Genomic DNA, 19,071 nt, shown 5'->3' on the forward strand with positions numbered 1-19,071 from the left:
TCTGTGAGAAAAATATCTGCGGAAACATGTGCAGGTTTATTTATAATAACGCCTAACCATCGCTTTTAATAGCTACGCCGTATGTTGGAAATCATTTTGCTTTAGTCTATTAAGCTGCTGTTGAAGCGATGTTTCTTCTTATGGTTGATTACACCCAGGAGACGCAGAGTCCCATATTTCAGCTGACTGGGAGATCAGATCCACATATTTGAACTCTTCCTATGAGATTATAGTTTTCCTTCACCAAAAAAACTATTTAATTGACTTACTACGGATTAAAATCTTTGGTGTTCTCTACCTAACTACAGTAACTGTATTGAAATAAACCACAAGTTCTCATTACACATATCCTTAGCCTCCATCTTGCGCGCTCCAGTCTCGCTTGGAACCTCGAGCCTCCCTCAGGCCCCGCCTCCGACCATCATTCCCGCCCCAATCTATGGACCCCGGCCCCGCCTACCAGGGCACGCCCCGTGCATCAAGCCCCGCCTCCCACCACGAGGCCCCCCCCCCCCCCCGACTCCCAAGCCCCGCCCCGAATATCAGGCCCCAACCCTGCCCCTCAAACAAGGTAGGCTCAAACCCCGGCCCTCAGGCTCCACCCCTGCCCGTCAAACCCCGCCTCTCAGACTTACCCCCCCCAACTTGGTCCCGCCCCACCCCGTGCCGCGCGTGCAGTGGCGGTCACTGACTGATGAAGCCCGAAGAAGTCGGCGCTGGCGCCGAGTGGTGGCGCTGTGTTGGGTGGGTTTTTTTTTTAAAGCCGTCAATTAAAATGATGTCTCCTTGCTCCCTTCCCCCATCAACTCATGGACAAGGTGATGATTTAAATTCAGCGAATGTTGCGTATTGATCGTTCACGGAGTTGAGCGTGTAAGTAAGGGGTGGTTTACTGGTTGGAGGATATAGCTCGGGTGAAAGGCGGTTGCCTTGACGCGCTATGTTGGGGGTGTTTTCATGGCGGGGTTAAAGGGGAGGAGCCGGAGCAAGGGTTTGGGTGGTTACAAGATGGGGTTTTGCAAACATCCTAGTTTGATATCTGTTGAAGAGTAGCGATCACTAACTGGATAGTCCGAAACAAAAACAGAATTACCTGGAAAAACTCAGCAGGTCTGGCAGCATCGGCGGAGAAGAAAAGAGTCCTCCTGACCCTCGAAACGTCAACTCTTTTCTCCGCCGATGCTGCCAGACCAGCTGATTTTTTCCAGGTAATTCTGTTTTTGTTTTGGATTTCCAGCATCCGCAGTTTTTTGTTTTTATTTACTAAATGGATAGTCACCGGCTTTTCTTTAAAGTTGGCTGGCTAAGGGACCAAGAGCGCGGTGCAGGTGTAAATAGTGGTTCTTCGCACATTTTTTTTCGTGGTTCATGTTGTACCTCAACATTGTTATTTAATTTTTATTCTCGGTGAAGAAAATCCAGAGCTCGAGTTATACCCACCCCTTCGTCATGTGATATTTCCTGCCCTCTTTGAGTAAATAAATAAACGTGGCAGTATCTTGGGATGAAAACAGAAAATACTGAGCAGCAGGTCAGGCAGCATCTGTGGGGAGCAAAAAAATAGTTGAGACCTAAAAAGAAACGCTGCCAAGTATTTCCAGCATTTTCTGTTATTTCAGGTTTCTCCTATCTGCAGTTTTTTGCTTTTGAATCTTAGGATATTGCCCTAAACTATTAGCATTTGTTGGATGATCTTGTGTTTCATCCACCTCTGCTACAACAGCGATAATTATAAGAGACAGCTAAATATCAATATTTTCAATGACTTGAAATTTTGGATTTGCTTTCTTGGAAAAAGATTTTAAACAAGGCGAGTGCTGGAAGACTGAAATGCAAACAGAAAATAGTAGATGTGTAGTAGATTGATCAGAATTTGAAAGAAATATTTCAGTTAGCTGCATCCAGATACATAATACATTGACTCTTTTATTAGACTTAATTGGCATGCTGACCACTTTCAGTTTTCTATAATAATGATTTCATACTTTTAAAAAATACTCTCATTGTTTATGCATCATAGTTATTGAATCGTTTGCAAACTTAGATGGTAAAGGTAGAAATGTTACAGTTTGGTTTGAACATTTAGGTAACAATGAGATAACAAAAGGCTACATTGTGATGTATAGGTCCTCTTCCTCAGTTCCTATCACTTGAGTTACCTGACTGTCAGTAGTGGAAAACCCTCTACTCCCCTCCAAAAGCAGCAGCTCCCAGTAACCTCAGTAACAACAACTTGTTATATAGCATCTTAAAACATCTCAAGGTGCTTCATAGCAGTGTTATAAAGTAAACCATGAACCCAAACCACATAAAGCAATATTAAGGCAAATGGGCAAAAGAGGTAGGTTTTAAGGAATGCCTTAAGAAAGGAAAGAGAGGTGAAAGATTTAGGGGTAGAATTCTGGAGCTTAAGGCCTGGGCAGCGCAAAACACTGCCACAAATAGTGGAGCAATTAAAACCAGGGGTATTCAGGTAGCTAGAGTTAGATGAGCACGGATGCTTGAGGGTTGTGGGGATGAATGAGCTTACAGACTAGGGAGGGCCCAGTCCCAGAAGGACTGGAAACCAAAGATAAGAATTTTAAAATCAAGGCATCACTTGACTGGGTCCCAGTATAGGTCAGTGATGGGTGAATAGGATTTGACATACGTCAGGACATAGGTACCAGAGTTTTGGATGGGATTAAGATAACAGAGGATAGAACTAGTGAGGCCAGAGAGGCATGCATTAGAAGAGTCAAGTCTAGAGCTAACAAAGTCATGGATGAGATTTTCCATGGCAGTTGAGCTCAGGTAGCCACCAAGTTGCGTGATGTTGCAAGGAAAGAAAGAAAAGCTTAGGAAAGGGAGGGAGTTCGAAGGGGTAGTTGCACATGGGTTGAGGGATACAGGGGTGTGGCCAGAGATGACCTTATCTTGGTGAGGCGATGGGAGCAGACAGAGTTGGATGTGCAGTGTGACAATGCTGACTATTTATAAAGAGAGAGGGCAGTGAAATCAGAGCTGAGATGGGGATTGAAAGGATGTGGCATCCAACTGCAATTTGAAACTCCCCACTGCCTAGCCTTTGGCCCTCCATTTGCCATGATACCTGCTGCTATTGGTGAGCTCAGCTGAACCTTTAATGCTCTTGTTCCTAGAAAAACATATTGCCTCCCACCCTGATATTGCTCTCATCTTCAATTCCAAAGCTTAAGGTGTTCAGACTTGGTGTACCTTGTACACAACTAGTTTAGACATTGATCGAAAGATCCAAATCCAAGCTGCCTTTTTTGAGGAGGTCATGAATGTGGTAAATAAGGGAATGTCTATGGATGTTATTTATATAGACTTCCCAGAAGGTAACCAATAAAAGTTTCACACGAGAGACTTAGCACAAGTGGAAATGGATGGAATTTGAGACAACCATTTGGGTAGGGAACTGATTCAGAGGTAGGAGACAGTTGGGATAATGGGAATTTACTCCAGTTGGTAAGATGTGACTGGTGTGGTTCCCTCAGGGACTTGTTTTTCACATTATTTATAAATGATTTAGATGAAGGAATAGCTAGCTGTATTTTAAGTATTGCTAATGACACCAAGTTAAATAGTGCAGTAAATATTGCAGATGGGAGCAGGAAATTGTAAAGGGACATTGAAAATTTAGGTGAGCGGATGAAAAAACAGTTTTGATTTTGGAAACAGTGAAGAAGTTCAATGTGGTATTGTCTGTTGTTGAAAGTTTGGGTGAAGACAGAAAAAACTGAACCAAACAATTTAAATGAAATTAATACTGAGTTTTATTTTCTTTCTAGTCACTTTTATTTGTTTTTCAGATGGAGACTATCAGACACAATGAAGAGATGCTGAGGACAGCTCTGATATCTAATCATAAGGATGTAATTGAACTGTATCAGAAATTCAATCCAAGGGAGAAACAGCTCCTAGAAGAAGCATTTCGGCCAGATGCCACCCTTTTCAAACCCATTGAGTTGCATTTGAAGTCTGACTGGATCCTCAGCCACCCGGAACCAAAGCAAGATTTCTATGCGTTTTACATCAGCCCACATAGAAAAACACCAGTTCCTGGGAAAAACATTATTTACATTCAGACCATTGGTATGAGCCTATGAAGCTATTTCATTCAGATTTTTGAGTAAGGAATTTGTCTGTCTATTCCTTGAAAACACATAAATTTTCTAATTAATTCATAGAGTTTATAATGTTCAAAGTCGAGGTGCTACATGCTGCACAGCTTTTCCGTCAAGTCTTTCTGCCATGTAAAGCCCTCGCCTACTTATTTTCCTGACCATCTAACTTTCCCTTCTCAATCTCCCGTTCGCTGATATCATCAACCTCTTGCTAAGTTACCGCTGTTCCATTCTCCCATTTTAAAAATCTTGGAATGTTGAAACTGCACTCCTGATGCATTCTGTTCAAGACCTTCAGTATAATTTTTGTTGTACCCACAGTCCTGAGGTACAACTGTCCAAAGCCACTTTTTAAAAAAACAAAAATGGAATTTAGTTGTTGAATTTTATATTTATATTTCTTATTACTAGAAATAGCATGCAAGCCTGAAAACCTCAGTCAGGGTTAAGGTAAGTCATGGATAGCTACCTTTTGCAAGATGGAGACAGTTTATAGACGAATACAAAAGGTTTCCTTCAGATGCATTGTACTTCACGGAACTTCATTTGATGCTTCGATGATACGTTCTATAAAATTTGTTCAAGTTGATACTTTAATCACCTCAGTTAGAGTGCAAGTTGTCTTCGTGCCCTTCTGAAAATGACAAATCTAATCCAAATTATTGATATCCTATGAATGGTTGTTGATTTAATGTCATCATTAGAGATCCAGTTTGTATCGCCTTTGTTTCACTATCTTGTTCAGAGTGCTGATTGATACGCTTGGGCTGTCTTTAAACAAAAAATGGTCAGTTTCTTGCCAGCAGAGAATCTAGTTTAATTTGAAACTGCAGCATGTTTCACAGTTCAGCAGGGACTGAAGTGACTTCCGTTTTAAAGTGTATCATTGGAGAGAAAGTGAGTGGTATCGTTGTTATATTCATCAAGAAAGATGAACAGTGTATAATTCATTGTTTTATACTGTTCATTTATCTCACTTAAGCTGTTGTTTAGAACCTGAGACTCAGTCTGATAAGATATATAATTCAATTCACTTTACAAAGAGTAGAATCATGACAGTATGTGATAGAAAATAAGGATTCTTTTATTCCAATCCCCAGGTTTCCCTATTATTTAGCTAGAATAATGGGCAAAAAGCACATACTAGGTTGTAGCTTATTGGAGTGGTCATTAATGCAGCACATAAAATATCTATGGTAGGCAAGAGGACATGCTGTTTTATAAAGACGGTAGTATTATACTATGTAACAATGTTAAATGTGCATCTGTTGTTAAAGTAGTGTGAACTCGAGACCACAGTGTAATTATTATGCTTTCTTGGATCACTGAGATGATAATTACTGCTATGTAGTATTTTGGGTCAATCAGAGATCAGATTGGCGTCTCGTGTATCTTTCTTGCTATCGTATCTGTTGTAAACTATTTTATGTTGATGCAGGAATTTTTATATTGTAAATTATTAGCTGTTTCTGATATCCTTTTTCCAAAGTATGACACACATGTGCATATGAGCTGTGTGCCATGCTTCAAGGCACACAGCACATAACTTTTTCATAAATAAAATATATGTAGATTAACTCATCCATTTCTGTGCTGCAAATGTATGTCCATATCTATCTATACCAATATATTTTTATATTTAGATCATTAGTTCATAAGAAATAGAAGCAGCAGTAGGATATTCGGGCCATCGAGCTTGCTCCGCTGCTCAATAAGATCATGGCTGATCTGATTGTGACCTTAACTCCAGTTTCCTGCCTGCTCCCCATAATCCTTGACTCCCTTGTCAGTCAAAAATCTATCTAACGCAGCCTTGAATATATTCAATAGAGAGCCACAGCTCTCTATGGAAGAGAATTCCAAAGACTGACCCTGTGAGAAAAGACATTTTTCCTCACCTCCATCTTAAATGGGAGACCCATTGTTTTTAAACCATGCCCCCTAGTTCTAGATTCCCCCATCTCACCATCTACCCTGTCGAGCTCCCTCAGAATCTTGTGTTACAATAAGACTGCCTCTCATTCTTTTAAACTCCAGTGAGCATAGGCTCAACCTTTTTTCATAAGACAATCTCTTCATCCCAGGAATCAGCCCAGTGAACCTTTTCTGAACTACTTCCAATGCAAGTATATCCCTCCTTAAGTAAGGAGAGCAAAACTGTATACAGTATTCCAGGTGCGGTCTTACCAATGCTCTGTATAGTTGTAACAAGACATCTCTACCTTTGCACTCCGTCCCCCTTGCAATAAAGGCTAACATTCCATTTGCCTTCCCAATAACTTGCTATGCCTACATGCTAACTTTTTGTGACTCGTGTACAAAGCCTCTGTACTACAGCAATCTGTAGTCTTTCTCCATTTAAATAATATTCTATTTTTCTATTCTTTCCACCAAAGTGGACAACTCCACTTTTTCCCTCATTACGCTCAGTTGGGCAAAAATTTGCCCACTCACTTAACCTATCTATATCTCTTTGCAGACTCTTTGTCTCCTCCTCTGAGCTTGTTTTTCTACCTTTCCTTATATCACCAACAAATTTGGCTTACAGTGCAATCGGAACCTTCAACCAAATTATTAATATAGATCGTATATAGTTGAGGTCCCAGCACTGATCCCTACGGTACTCCACTAGTTAACCTGAAAATGACCTATTTATCGTGACTCTGTTTCCTATTAGTTAGCCAATCCTCTATCCATGCTAACATATTACCTCCAACACCATGAGCTCTTATCTTCTGCAGTAACCTTTTATGGGCATCTTATTGAATGCCTTTTGGAAATCCAAATACACCACATCTACTGGTTCCTCTTTATTTACCCTGCTTGTTACATCCTCAAAGAGCTCTAATAAAATTGTCAAACACGATTTCCTTGTCACAAAGCCATGTTGACTCTGCCTGATTGTATTATGATTTTCTAAATGTTCTGCTACTACATCCTTATTAATAGATTCTAGAATTTTCCCAGTGATAGATGTTAGGCTAACTGGCATATAGTTTCCTGCTTTCTTCCTCCCTTCTTCCTTGAATAGTGATGTCACATTTGCGGTTTTCCAGTCTGCTGGGACCTTTCCAGAATCTAGGGAATTTTGGAAGATTACAACCAATGTATCCACTATCTCTGCAGCCACTTCCTTTTAAGACAGTAGAATGCAGGCCATTAGGTCCAGGTGACTTGTCAGCCTTTAGTTCCATTGGTTTTCCTGATACTTTTTCTCTTGCGATTGCAATTGTTTGAAGTCCTAAGTCCGATGTTCCTTCCTCTCTTTTCCCCCTGCTTTTCTACTATTCTTGGGATTTTTTTGTATCTTCTACTGTGAAGGCAGATACAAAATACTTATGCAAATTCTCTGCCATTTCCTTGTTTCCTATTATTAGTTCCCCAGCCGCACACTCTAAGGGACCAACACTCACTTTTGCTAGTCTTTTTCTTTTTATATATATTTAGAAGCTTTTGCAGAATCTTTACAGTGCACAAGGAGGCCATCTGGCCTATCAGGTTTGCACTGGCTCTCTGAGAGAGCATTCTACCTAGTCCCACTCCCTGCTTTACCCCCATAACTTTGCATGTTCTTTCTTTACAGATAGCAATCCAATTCCCTTTTGAATACCTCGATCGAACCTGCCTCCACCATCCTGTCAGGAAGTTCATTCCAGAGTTCAGCTACCCTCTGGGTGAAAATTTTTTTCTTCACATCACTATTACCTCTTTTACCAATTATTTTGAATCCTTGCCCTCTCGTTCTTGATGCTGTCTTGAGTGAGAATAGTTTCTCACTATTTACCCTGTCTATACCCCTCAGAATCTTGAATACCTCTAACAAGTCTCCTCTCAGCCTTCTTTTCTCCAAGGAAAACAGTCCCAACCTCTCCAACCTATCCTTGTAACTGCAGTTCTTTATCCCTGGAATCATTCTTGTGAATCTCCTCTGTACTGTTTCTAATGCCTTCGCATCCTTCCTCAAATATTGTGCCCAGAACTGGACATAATACTCCAGATGAGGCCTAACTAGTGTCTTATTTAAATTCAACATGACCTCCTTACTCTTGTACTCAATGCCCCTGTTAATAAAGTCTAAGATACTATATGCTTTATTAACTGCTCTCAACGTGCCCTGTCATCTTCAATGACTTAGGTAAATATACATTGAGGCCCCTCTGTTCCTGCGCTTCCTTCAGAATTTCTCTCTCTAGTTTATACTGTCTCTCCATATTCTTACTGCCAAAATGAATCACCTGACACTTCTCTGCATTGAACCTCATCTGCCACTTGTCTACCCAACCCAGCAACATGTCTATGTCCTTTTAAAGTTCACGACTAACTTCATGACAATTGACAATGTTTCCAATCTTCGTATCATCTGCAAATTTTGAAATCATGCCCTGGTCACCAAAGCCTAACTCATGAAAATATATCTGGAAGAGCAAGCATCCGAACACTGATCCCTGGGGAACTTCGCTACAAACCTTCCTCTAATCTGAAAAACAACCATTTATCACTACCCTGTTTCCTGTCACGTAACCAATTTCTTATCCTAGTGCCCACTTTCCCTTTTATTCCATGAACTAGAATTTTGCTCACGAGCCTGTTGTGTGGCACTGCATCAAATGCCTTTTGAAAATCCATAGATACTACATCAACAGCATCGTCCTTGAAAGGTCCGAGGAATACTCTGGTACAAAATTTCAACACTCGAGTCCAGATGCAATATTCAGGTGGTTCCTTTATTATGCATGCGGGGTGCAAACGCTGGGCAATCCAAGCGCTTCTCCACCGAGGTTCAAATGAGCACAGTTTATATATATTTTTTTACTATCAGTTACAACTTAGTGGTATTAGTTAGACAAAGGTCAGAGCTCAGTGACCCCCCGGTGGGCTGATAATTGTGTTCTTGTACAGTAATTGTAGTGCAGAGACTGGACATTGTCCTTTTGAAGATAGCAAAGAATGTACGTTTGTTCTATACAAAAAGTAAACGGGGGCTGACTAGATGTAATTTGAGGCTATCAGAAGGTGTTAAATGGCCTTTCTTATTTCTTGATCTAGTCATCCTGTGTCCCTGCCCGTCTATGTCTCCCATTTCCTAATTGCAAATTTACAGCCGAGCCCTTTGGACAAGTTTTTAGCTTTCATGTAAGGCTGTGATTGTCTGTGTATGCTTTGGCACCCTAGCTGCTGGTCCTGGCTGGCATTTTAAAATAAATCCAAATTTTCTATATCTTTACCCTTATCAACCTTCTCTGTTACCTCCTCAAAAAAAAACTACAAGTTAGTTAAATGTAATTTCCCCTTAATTAACCCATGCTGGCTTCTCTTAATTATTCTGCATTTGTGTAAGGGACTATTGATTTTGCCCCGAACTATAGTTTCCAGAAATTTCCCTACCGCTGAAGTCAAACTGACTGATCTGTAGTTGCCAGATTTATCTTGCACCCCTCTTTGAACAAGGGTGAAACGTTCGCAATTCTTCAGTCCTCTGGCACCATCTCTGAGTCTAAGGAAGACTGGAAGGTTATCACTAGTGCCTCTGCAATTTCCCCCTCACTTCTGTCAGTACCCTTAGATGCATCTCATCTGATTCTTGTACCTTATCTATTTTCAGTAAAGATAGCCTTTCTAACACCACTGCCTTCTCAATTGTAAATTCTTCTTTTAGTCTCTAATATTTCTTGCTAGTTTCCTCTCACGCTACTATTTGTCACTCATTCATTTTTTTTTAGTTATTCTTTGCTGGTTTCTAAAATTTTTCCAACCGTCAGGCCACCACTAATCTTTGCAGCATCGTACAATTTATTTTCAATATGATACCACCCTTAACTTCCTTAACTAGCCAGGGTTGGCACATTCTTCTTGGAGAGTCTTTCTTTTTCAATGGAATATATCTTTTAGGAGATGTTTAATAATTCTCAACAAATGTCTGCCACTGCTTCTCTACCCCCTTTTTTAATATAGTTTTCCATTCTACTTTAGCCACTCTGTCTTCATACCATGTAATTGCCCTTATTTAAGTTTAAGACACTAGTTTCAGACCGAAATGTCTCACCCTTAAAATGAATATTAAATTTATCATGTTATGATCACTGTTACCTAGAGAATTCTTCACTGTGAGGTCATTAGTTAAACCTATCTCATTACACATTACCAGTTCTAAAATAGCCTGTTCCCCTGGTTGGTTCCAGAATGTATTATTCTAACAAACTGTCCTGACATATACAATGAACTCATCCTCCAAGTTATCTTTGCTAATTCGATTCATCTAATCTATATTAAAATCTCCCACGGTTATTGCCAATACCTTTCTTACCAGCCCCATTATTTCTTGATTTACATTCTGTCCTACAGTGTAGCTAGTGTCAAGGAGTTATAAATCACTCCCACCAGTGACTTCTTCCCTTTGCTGTTTCTTATCTCCACCCAAACAGTTTCTACATTTTGATCCTCTATACAAAGATCATTTCCCACTACTGTCCTGATCTCATCCTTTATTAACAGATATCCCACCTTCTCTTCCATTCTTCCTTGTGAATTGTCAAATACCCTTGAATATTCAGGTCCCTTTAGTGGTTGCTTTGCAACCATGTCTCTGTAATGATCATTATATCATACTCATTTATTTGCTATTAATTCATCCATCTTGTTGTGAATGCTGCATGCATTCAGATAAAGCGACTTTAATTTGTTCTTTTTTGGAATTTTGACATTATTTGCATATGTACTCCTATGTTCTGTCCCTTCCTGTCACACTGGTTATCATTATCTGCATCACTATCCTGCAATATTGCCTTGTCCTTTCTCTTTAACTTTCCAAATCTCCCCTGAAGCCTCTCTCCATGCTCCTCCACAGTCTTTAGCTTATAGCCCCCTGTGGAGCCCTAGTTATGCATTTGGTCAGTATACTGGATCTAATGCAGTTCAGGTGAAAGCCATCTCCACAGTATAGCTCCGACTTTCCCCAGTCCTGGTGCCAGTGTTCCATGAATCAAAACCCATTTCTCCCACAGCAATCTTTCAGCCAAGCATTCAATTCTCTGATCTTAATTATCCTATGTCAATTTGCTTGTGGTTCAGATAGTAATCCAGAGTCTATTACATTTGTAGATCTGCTTTTTTAATTTAGTCCCTAGATGCTCATACTCCCTTAGCAGAGCCTTAGTCTTACCTATGTCGTCGGTACCAATGTAGACAATGTTGACTGGATGCTTCCCCTCCCACTCCAAGTTCCTCTCCAGCACTGAGGAGACGTCCTTAACCCTGGCACTGGACAGGCAACACAGCCTTCAGGACTCTCACTCTTGGCTGCAGAGAGCATTTACACTCTCTGGCCAGTGGTGGCACTCTAGCACCTCAATTTTCCATTTTCCAGCTCCTCAGTTTATATGCAGAAAAAATACAATTTCATGCATTGGGACTGAAGTGTAACAAATATAACACTGTCCAAGAAGAGAGATAAAGATAATTCGAATGGCTAGGGACCCATGTTGTCCAATATATTAGCAACGTGTGGCTAATAATGAATCCAGATGTGGCTAATTGCATTTCTTCTGGCATTGGGCACATAATCTCAGTATTCAAATTTGCGCAAAGTATACCTATGTGCTTTAACCTTTTTGTGCATTTGTTGGTGAAATGATTTGCGAAAAGGAAACTTTTTAGATCATAAGTGCTTTATTTGGTTATTGTATGGTGGTAGATGTTACTTAAATATATGCATGCAAAGTATTTTTGCTTGTATTTTGTGTGCATGATATTTTCTACTAAAATTAGTGCATGTGACTAAAGCAGTCAGTGTAACCAGCACTTCCAAAGGTTAATTAGTCTCTCAGTTGTGGTAAACTCTTAAAATTCATTCTTATCTGTGTTAAAAGTGCTGAGCATTTAGAAATCCATTGTAAATGAAGAGCAGCCAACGGTATTTATTTAAGGCCAGTTGTATTTGATAAATTTAACAATTTTTTTTTAATGTTGACTGAATTCATAAAGGGATTGCAGTCAATGATGTTCAAAATGCATGCAATAAAGTGTCTCACAAGAGACTTGTTTAGAAAAAATAAGTATGGTTAAGAGGAAAATAATGTTGCATGGATAGAATGTTGGTTGATGGAGTGAAGCAGAGAATTGGGTAAATGGATGTTGTTTGGATTGGGGAATGGTCCAAAGTGATGTACTGCAAGGTCAATGTTGGGTCCACTTTTGCACCTGATATATCTACATGATTGGATTTGGGTGGAGGGAGCATAATCTTTAAACTTGTTGACGAAACAAAACCTGGAGATTTGGCATATTGAAAGAAAGAACTTCAGGGAGACATAGATTAGTGCAATGTGCAGACAGATGACAAGTATAATTATTGTGGAAAGTGATTGGTTATACATTTTGGGAGAGCGATTAAATAATTGGATTTCACATCTTGTGAAAAGATACTGAAGGTTGTGGATGCACAGAAGCACCTATGGGTTCAAAGACATAATTCACCAAAAACATGTTTTTTTTTCCTTTTGGTTTTCTTTGTTGTTTCTCTCTTCCTTTACTTTGGATTCATTGGCAGCTTTCAGGATCCTGCCATTCATACCTCCTCTGGACACATGATTTGTTTCTTTATTTGTCCCTTTACTACTCCCTTTGGCTTTGCACCATGAAACTTTTTGCTACTTAACCTCCTTGGTCCTTCACCCTGTTGACTCTGTCTTTGAGTACAACTGACGTAAGGACAAGAAAGTCTTACTACCGGTAGTTCGTTTTACGTCGACTTTATTATATCACACAGATTTACTCAAAAGCGCTTTACTAAAATAACTCTAGAAGCTTACACAGTTTGGAATGAAATGATACTGCCCATTCAAGGAGAGGTGATCAGTCTCTGGCTTGGTGGTAGATCTTGTCGCTGAGTCCCTGATTCAGGGTCTACTTTGTGAGACTTGTTCCTCCAAGTCTTCGCTGTTGATGTCTCCAAAGTTCCTTCTTTTATACAGTTGCACGCAGCATTGAGAACGTTCTTAATCACATACTCCACATACTCATGTGAGTCGTCGTCATCCATTTACTAAGCAATAAGTGTAAAACAGGTTACATCTGTTACATTGTTCCTTGTGATTAAGTTAGTTTCTCATTTGTGTTGATTCATTGAGGGGAGGGGGTGGTGGGGTGGGGGGGGGGAGGGGGGGAGGGGAGGGGAGGTACCTTCTGTTCCCTGCAATCAACTGCCCCTTCCCCTTTTGCTGATAGCGCACATTCCATTTCTGCGCACTGCTTCTACGTTGACATCCTTTACCATCATGTTCTATGAATGCTGCAGCCTGCTTAGCCTTTCCAGCTACAGTTGCCCCTTTGACCCATTAGAAGGGTACTGCAAATAGATCACTTTTTTACATCTTCTCTGAATAGGCAGTAGCATCACCCTCCAAACCATGCATGGTACGTGGATGGTTTACAACAGTTACATAGTTCACTGCTATTTATTGATAGACCAGACATTTTCGTTAATCAATCGCTCCCTTTTCCACACACACATATCTAACTTCCTTCCATTTCAATTTTCCTCCGTTTGAGCATTAGTACAACATATGTTAAGTATATCAAAGTACAAAATATCAAGATTTCAGCAACATGAGAAACAATTCTTATCGATGGATGAATTGTCCCCCAATCCCAAATATCATCCCACCAATTACACTCCTTAATATTGCCAATATCCTTAGCCGTTCCTGCGGTATTTTGTTCAACTCTAGGTAGGTTGCAAAGGTTTTAGTTAACCCCTCCTTTATTCTCGTCAAATGTTCGGGCAAAACGTGATTTCTGTCAAATAGTTTTCCTCATAATTTTTAAGTTTCCCTTTTATTTCTTCCATTATATTCACATCACCTTGTCTTTTATGAATGTCTAGTAACTCTATCCTCCCTATCCTAGTTTGTATTTCTGGTTGCAAACAGAAGGGGGCCCCATTAATTGGGCATCTTAGATGCCCATATTGAAATATTGTTTCTTTGGTGGTCACACAGTACACTCCTCTGCCCATGTATCCTATTCAGGTGGTACTACCTATTGTTCTTCTCGCTTCCAAAGTGCAATTCACCTTTCCCTTTACTTGAAATCCACACAGGGCTCGCTCATTCGGATATATCAGGTAAGGACAAATTATTGTTTTGTCTGTTCCCTCGCACCTAAATAACTCTGATCCCTGATCTCTGATCCATTTCTATTGCATAGGCTTGTGTTGCTTCTTGTTCTATCCATACCCCATCTATGATGACACCTGTTCTGTTGAAGGGTCATGAGGACTCGAAACATCAACTGTGCTCTTCTCCGCTGATGCTGCCAGACCTGCTGAGTTTTTTCAGGTATTTCTGTTCTGTTTTTGTATGATGACACCTATATTGCCCACGGTGAAGACTTGCTTCCTTATCGTGTTTTTCAACAATACAGGAATTCCCAGCACCATTCCTATTGCACTTTCACTAATTCCCTTGCAATCTTCATCAAACCACACTTTGGTTAATTTTCTTAACTCACAAGTCGTCAGGCTAGGATTAGATTCTCTGTTCGTTAAATTCTGCAATTGTTCATTACTTATCCATGATGGGATGCCTCCTTTATTAACTTGTTCCAAATTTTCTCTTAACTGTTCTACCATCCAATTTTCGTAGCTACCACAATGAGTTCTGTTTTGTCCCCTACTGCTGATGTTCTCTTGTCTCATTATTAATTGGTTTATCGCCTTAGCATGTCCTTCTAGTACTTTAACTTTTCTAATCAGCCTGCGAACTTGTCCTCTGATTTTCATTTAACCTTTCCTATATCCCTTTCACTAGCCCAGTCAACATTCTTAACTTAGTATCCAAATTTACTAAGTCAAGGGTGTTTACAGTTGACATCCCGGTACCATAATCTGACAGGCTGGTCCCTATTAGGCCTTGTCTCTTTCTGCTATGTCCCCTTGTCCTGTCAAAGTCTTGACCTATTTCTTGGCCCAATAGTATTTTAGTCAATGACAGAAACGGTTTCCTTTCAGTATCCAGACACAAGTCGGGCAGTTGGATAGCACTAATATTTAGCACCACTGGTATTAATTCATGATGTACATTATCATACAGCCTCTGCTCTGTTGCTCTTAACACAACACTACTGTCAGGTCCTGGAACAAGATCCGGGCATGACAATGGCTTTAAACGGGTTGTGGTGAAGACTGTTGTCGTAGTTGGTGCTATGATAGTTGTTGTTGTTGTCGGGGTGGGATGTGGGTGTTGTAGGACTGTATCTAATAGCCCATCTTACAACCTTGTCCGTGCAGCTCAAGACATATCCTCCCCCTACTTGACCCTTTACTTGCTGCTCTAGTCCGTATTCTACCATACTGGTCCCTTTAGCCATTTTACACAGCCCACATGGTGTTGGCTTCAAGTTTACTGTTGTACCGTTGCACACATAATGCCCTTTTCCTTGTCTTTCACACTTATAACTGTATGTCAAAGTGAAACCCGGTTTAGAGTCCTTTGTCAGGGAATGCAATCTGCAGTTCACTTCTTCCTGTTCCGTTGCTCTTGTTTTGAGAAGTGTTCCCAAAATTACTAGAAGACACATCACTCCTTTCTGGATCATAGTGGGTGTTGACTTCAATTATTTAATTTGAAAGATAATCAAGGTAACATCTGCTCTTATTTACAGTTCTCATATTCTGATTAGTTATAATTTATCAATAACGAACCAGTTTGGCCAAGGTCAGTTTCCTCATTTAGGTGACTAGGCGCCTATTCCATCGCAAGCGAGTCCAGATTGGGGAGATCAGCATCTGTCTATGCAGCCTTCTCCTTTGACCTGGGCCTGGGGGCGATGGAAGTGGTGACTGTTGTTGGGATCCCAGTGCTGGAGCGTTCCGCGCAGCCTGCCCTCCAGGTGGCGTCTGTGATGGTGTGGGAGGGACAGGAGCTGGAGGCGGTCCCTCATATACATCCATCAGCACACGATGCTGACGATTAATTTGCTTGCCAAATAGCTTCAATTGATTCACATGATATCATCCTGTTTGCTGGTGTCCAGCAAAACCTTGTATACTAATGGGCTTGCTTTATCCACTATGGAGTGGGGGCCAACATACTTCCCTAAGTTTTTATCCCCTATAAAAACGTACCTGACTGATAAACCTGAAGCATAACTTTCCGTCCTATGTTGTATTCAACAGGCTTTACCTTGCCGTCGAAATATGCCTTACTACTTTTCTTCTTCTGCCCCATTTTGACTGCGGCGGCTGTTTGCGCAGCCTGGACATTATCTAATATCTGTTGTATGGCATTCTCATGACTGAGAGCCGTTAGTTCAGGTTCTGAAAGGTCAAGTCCCAGGAGGGTTTCAGTTCCTCTCATGGGACGTCCTGTCATCAGGATATGAGGGGTAAAACCTGTTGAGCTCGATACCGTGTTGCGTACCAGCATTCAGACAAAGGGTAGGACCGTATTCCAGGTGGAATTGTTCTGTTGGACAATTTTCCGGATCTATTCATCCTCTCTACTATACCACTAGCTTGTAAGCTATATGGAATTTCTAAATAATTCCCAATAAGGCCATTACATTTTGCAATACCTGGGCAGTAAAATGGGTGCCCTGGTCAGACTTATTACTATGTGGGAGTCCCCATCTGGTGAATACGTGCTGCACCAGTATGTCGGCAGTTAATTTAGCTGTGTTAATCCTAGTGGGAAACGCTTTGACCCACTTACTAAAGATGTCAATGATTACCAGGATGTATTTATATCCCCCCATGCAGGGTGGCAGAGGGCCGACATAATCTACTTGTAGGTTTGTCCAGGGTCCATTTACTGGTCAGGTGTGTCTAAGTTCTCCCTCATTAGCATTGTGCCTGGGTTATTTTGGGCACACACCAAACAATTTTCCACATAATGCTTCATATCCCTGTCTATGTTGGGCCACCAACACAAGCTTTTAATTCTCTCGGTGGTTGTCTCTATCCCCTGGTGTCCCTGGATATCATGACATTGGTATGTTACTTGATGGTGGTCTTGGATTGGTACCACGTACCGTCCGTCGTTAATTTGTATCTTAGCCTTCCACTTGTTATACGTTGCAGGACATGCTCTGTCTCGGATTTGTTTTAGATCATTATCTGTACTTTGGGCCTCTACAAGGTTCTCAATCTTAGTCTGGTTGATCGTGACTGCACTTACTTGCTCACCTATTGGGTGTTGCCACAGTTTTCCTTCTTGGGCACCTAGTTTTGCCAATTCGTCTGCTCGTACATTCCCAGCAGGGGAAAATTTATGGTGAGCTTTCACTTTGACTTTACCATACTCTTGTCCTTGGGCTGTTCGGAAAATGTGTTTCAAGAGGTGCACAGATGGCAAAGCTTTACCATCCGCTGACACAAAACCTCTTACTTCCCATAAGGGCAAGAAATCAGTTAAACTGCAGCATTCGTAAATGCTGTCCAAATATATATCTACTGGTGGGGAAAATTGTCAGGGTGGCTAACCACATGCACTACTGCTGCCAACTCTGCAGTCTGAGCACTCATTTTAGCTGGCAGTTTTAGAGCTATCTCTGCTAGCGGGGTACCTTGGTAGTTTTCTGCATAGATGCCACATCTTGTTTTCCTAACTCCGTCCTCTACCGTGGAGGATCCTTCAACAAAGATCTTCAGGGTCTGACTAGTAATATCTTCCCAAAGCCCAGGCTTCTCCCTTTTTGTTTTGGCATAAATAGTCCCTTGGGATCATTTGCTGTCAATACCTGACACTTATATGGTTCACTCCTATAGCTGAGATTGTCAGCGAGAAAAGTACGTGTTTTGATTCGCCTGACTGCGATATCGCGACCTTGCAACCTCAGAGCCCATCGGGCTGTACAATTTTGGCTAACGGTACCGTCCTTGATTCGTCCGTCCAGCAACAGCTGGATGGGTATATGCTCCGTGAGGACCGTTAAGGGGCTCGGGCCACTTATGTACGTGAAATAAAAACAAAAAAACTGGAAATCCAAAACAAAAACAGAATTACCTGGAAAAACGCAGCAGGTCTGGCAGCATCGGCGGAGAAGAAAAGAGTTGACGTTTCGAGTCCTCATGACCCTTCGACAGAACTTGAGTTCGAGTCCAAGAAAGAGTTGAAATATAAGCTGGTTTAAGGTGTGTGGGGGGGGGCGGAGAGAGAGAGAGAGAGAGAAGTGGAGGGGGTTGGTGTGGCTGTAGGGACAAACAAGCAGTGATAGAAGCAGATCATCAAAAGATGTCAACAACAATAGAACAAAAGAACACATAGGTGTTAAAGTTGGTGATATTATCTAAACGAATGTGCTAATTAAGAATGAATGGTAGGGCACTCAAGGTATAGCTCTAATGGGGGTGGGGAGAGCATAAAAGATTTAAAAATATTTAAAAATAATGGAAATAGGTGGGAAAAGAAAAATCTATATAATTTATTGGAAAAAAAAGGAAGGGGGAAACACAAAGGGGGTGGGGATGGGGGAGGGAGCTCAAGACCTAAAGTTGTTGAATTCAATATTCAGTCCGGAAGGTTGTAAAGTGCCTAGTCGGAAGATGAGGTGTTGTTCCTCCAGTTTGCGTTGGGCTTCACTGGAACAATGCAGCAAGCCAAGGACAGACATGTGGGCAAGAGAGCAGGGTGGAGTGTTAAAATGGCAAGCGACAGGGAGGTTTGGGTCATTCTTGCGGACAGACCGCAAGTGTTCTGCAAAGTGGTCGCCCAGTTTACGTTTGGTCTCTCCAATGCAGAGGAGACCACATTGGGAGCAACGAATGCAGTAGACTAAGTTGGGGGAAATGCAAGTGAAATGCTGCTTCACTTGAAAGGAGTGTTTGGGCCCTTGGACGGTGAGGAGAGAGGAAGTGAAGGGACAGGTGTTGGATCTTTTGTGTGGGCATGGGGTGGTGCCATAGGAGGGGGTTGAGGAGTAGGGGGTGATGGAGGAGTGGACCAGG

At 41.2% G+C, this 19,071-nt stretch overlaps 1 protein-coding gene across 9 annotated transcripts in view; it reads left to right on the forward strand.

The window, feature by feature from the left end:
• Nucleotides 1-669: 669 nt before the first annotated feature.
• Nucleotides 670-19,071, forward strand: part of LOC121293608 (archaemetzincin-2) — a 138,957-nt gene continuing 120,555 nt past the window's right edge. For 7 of the 9 annotated variants that reach the window (XR_005946569.1, XR_005946570.1, XM_041216710.1 and 4 more), the window contains exons 1-2: nucleotides 744-818; nucleotides 3,816-4,098. Coding sequence is in view for 7 of the 9 variants with exons in the window: in XM_041216710.1 (XP_041072644.1) it covers nucleotides 810-818; nucleotides 3,816-4,098 (292 nt within the window). In the remaining 2 variants the exon portion in view is untranslated. Of the gene's footprint in view, nucleotides 874-3,815; nucleotides 4,099-19,071 lie in introns of all 9 variants that reach the window. The other 2 variants (XM_041216716.1, XM_041216715.1) reach the window with 2 other exon arrangements.

Source organism: Carcharodon carcharias, chromosome 22 (assembly GCF_017639515.1).
Source record: "Carcharodon carcharias isolate sCarCar2 chromosome 22, sCarCar2.pri, whole genome shotgun sequence".
Classification (NCBI taxonomy): Eukaryota; Metazoa; Chordata; class Chondrichthyes; order Lamniformes; family Lamnidae; genus Carcharodon; species Carcharodon carcharias.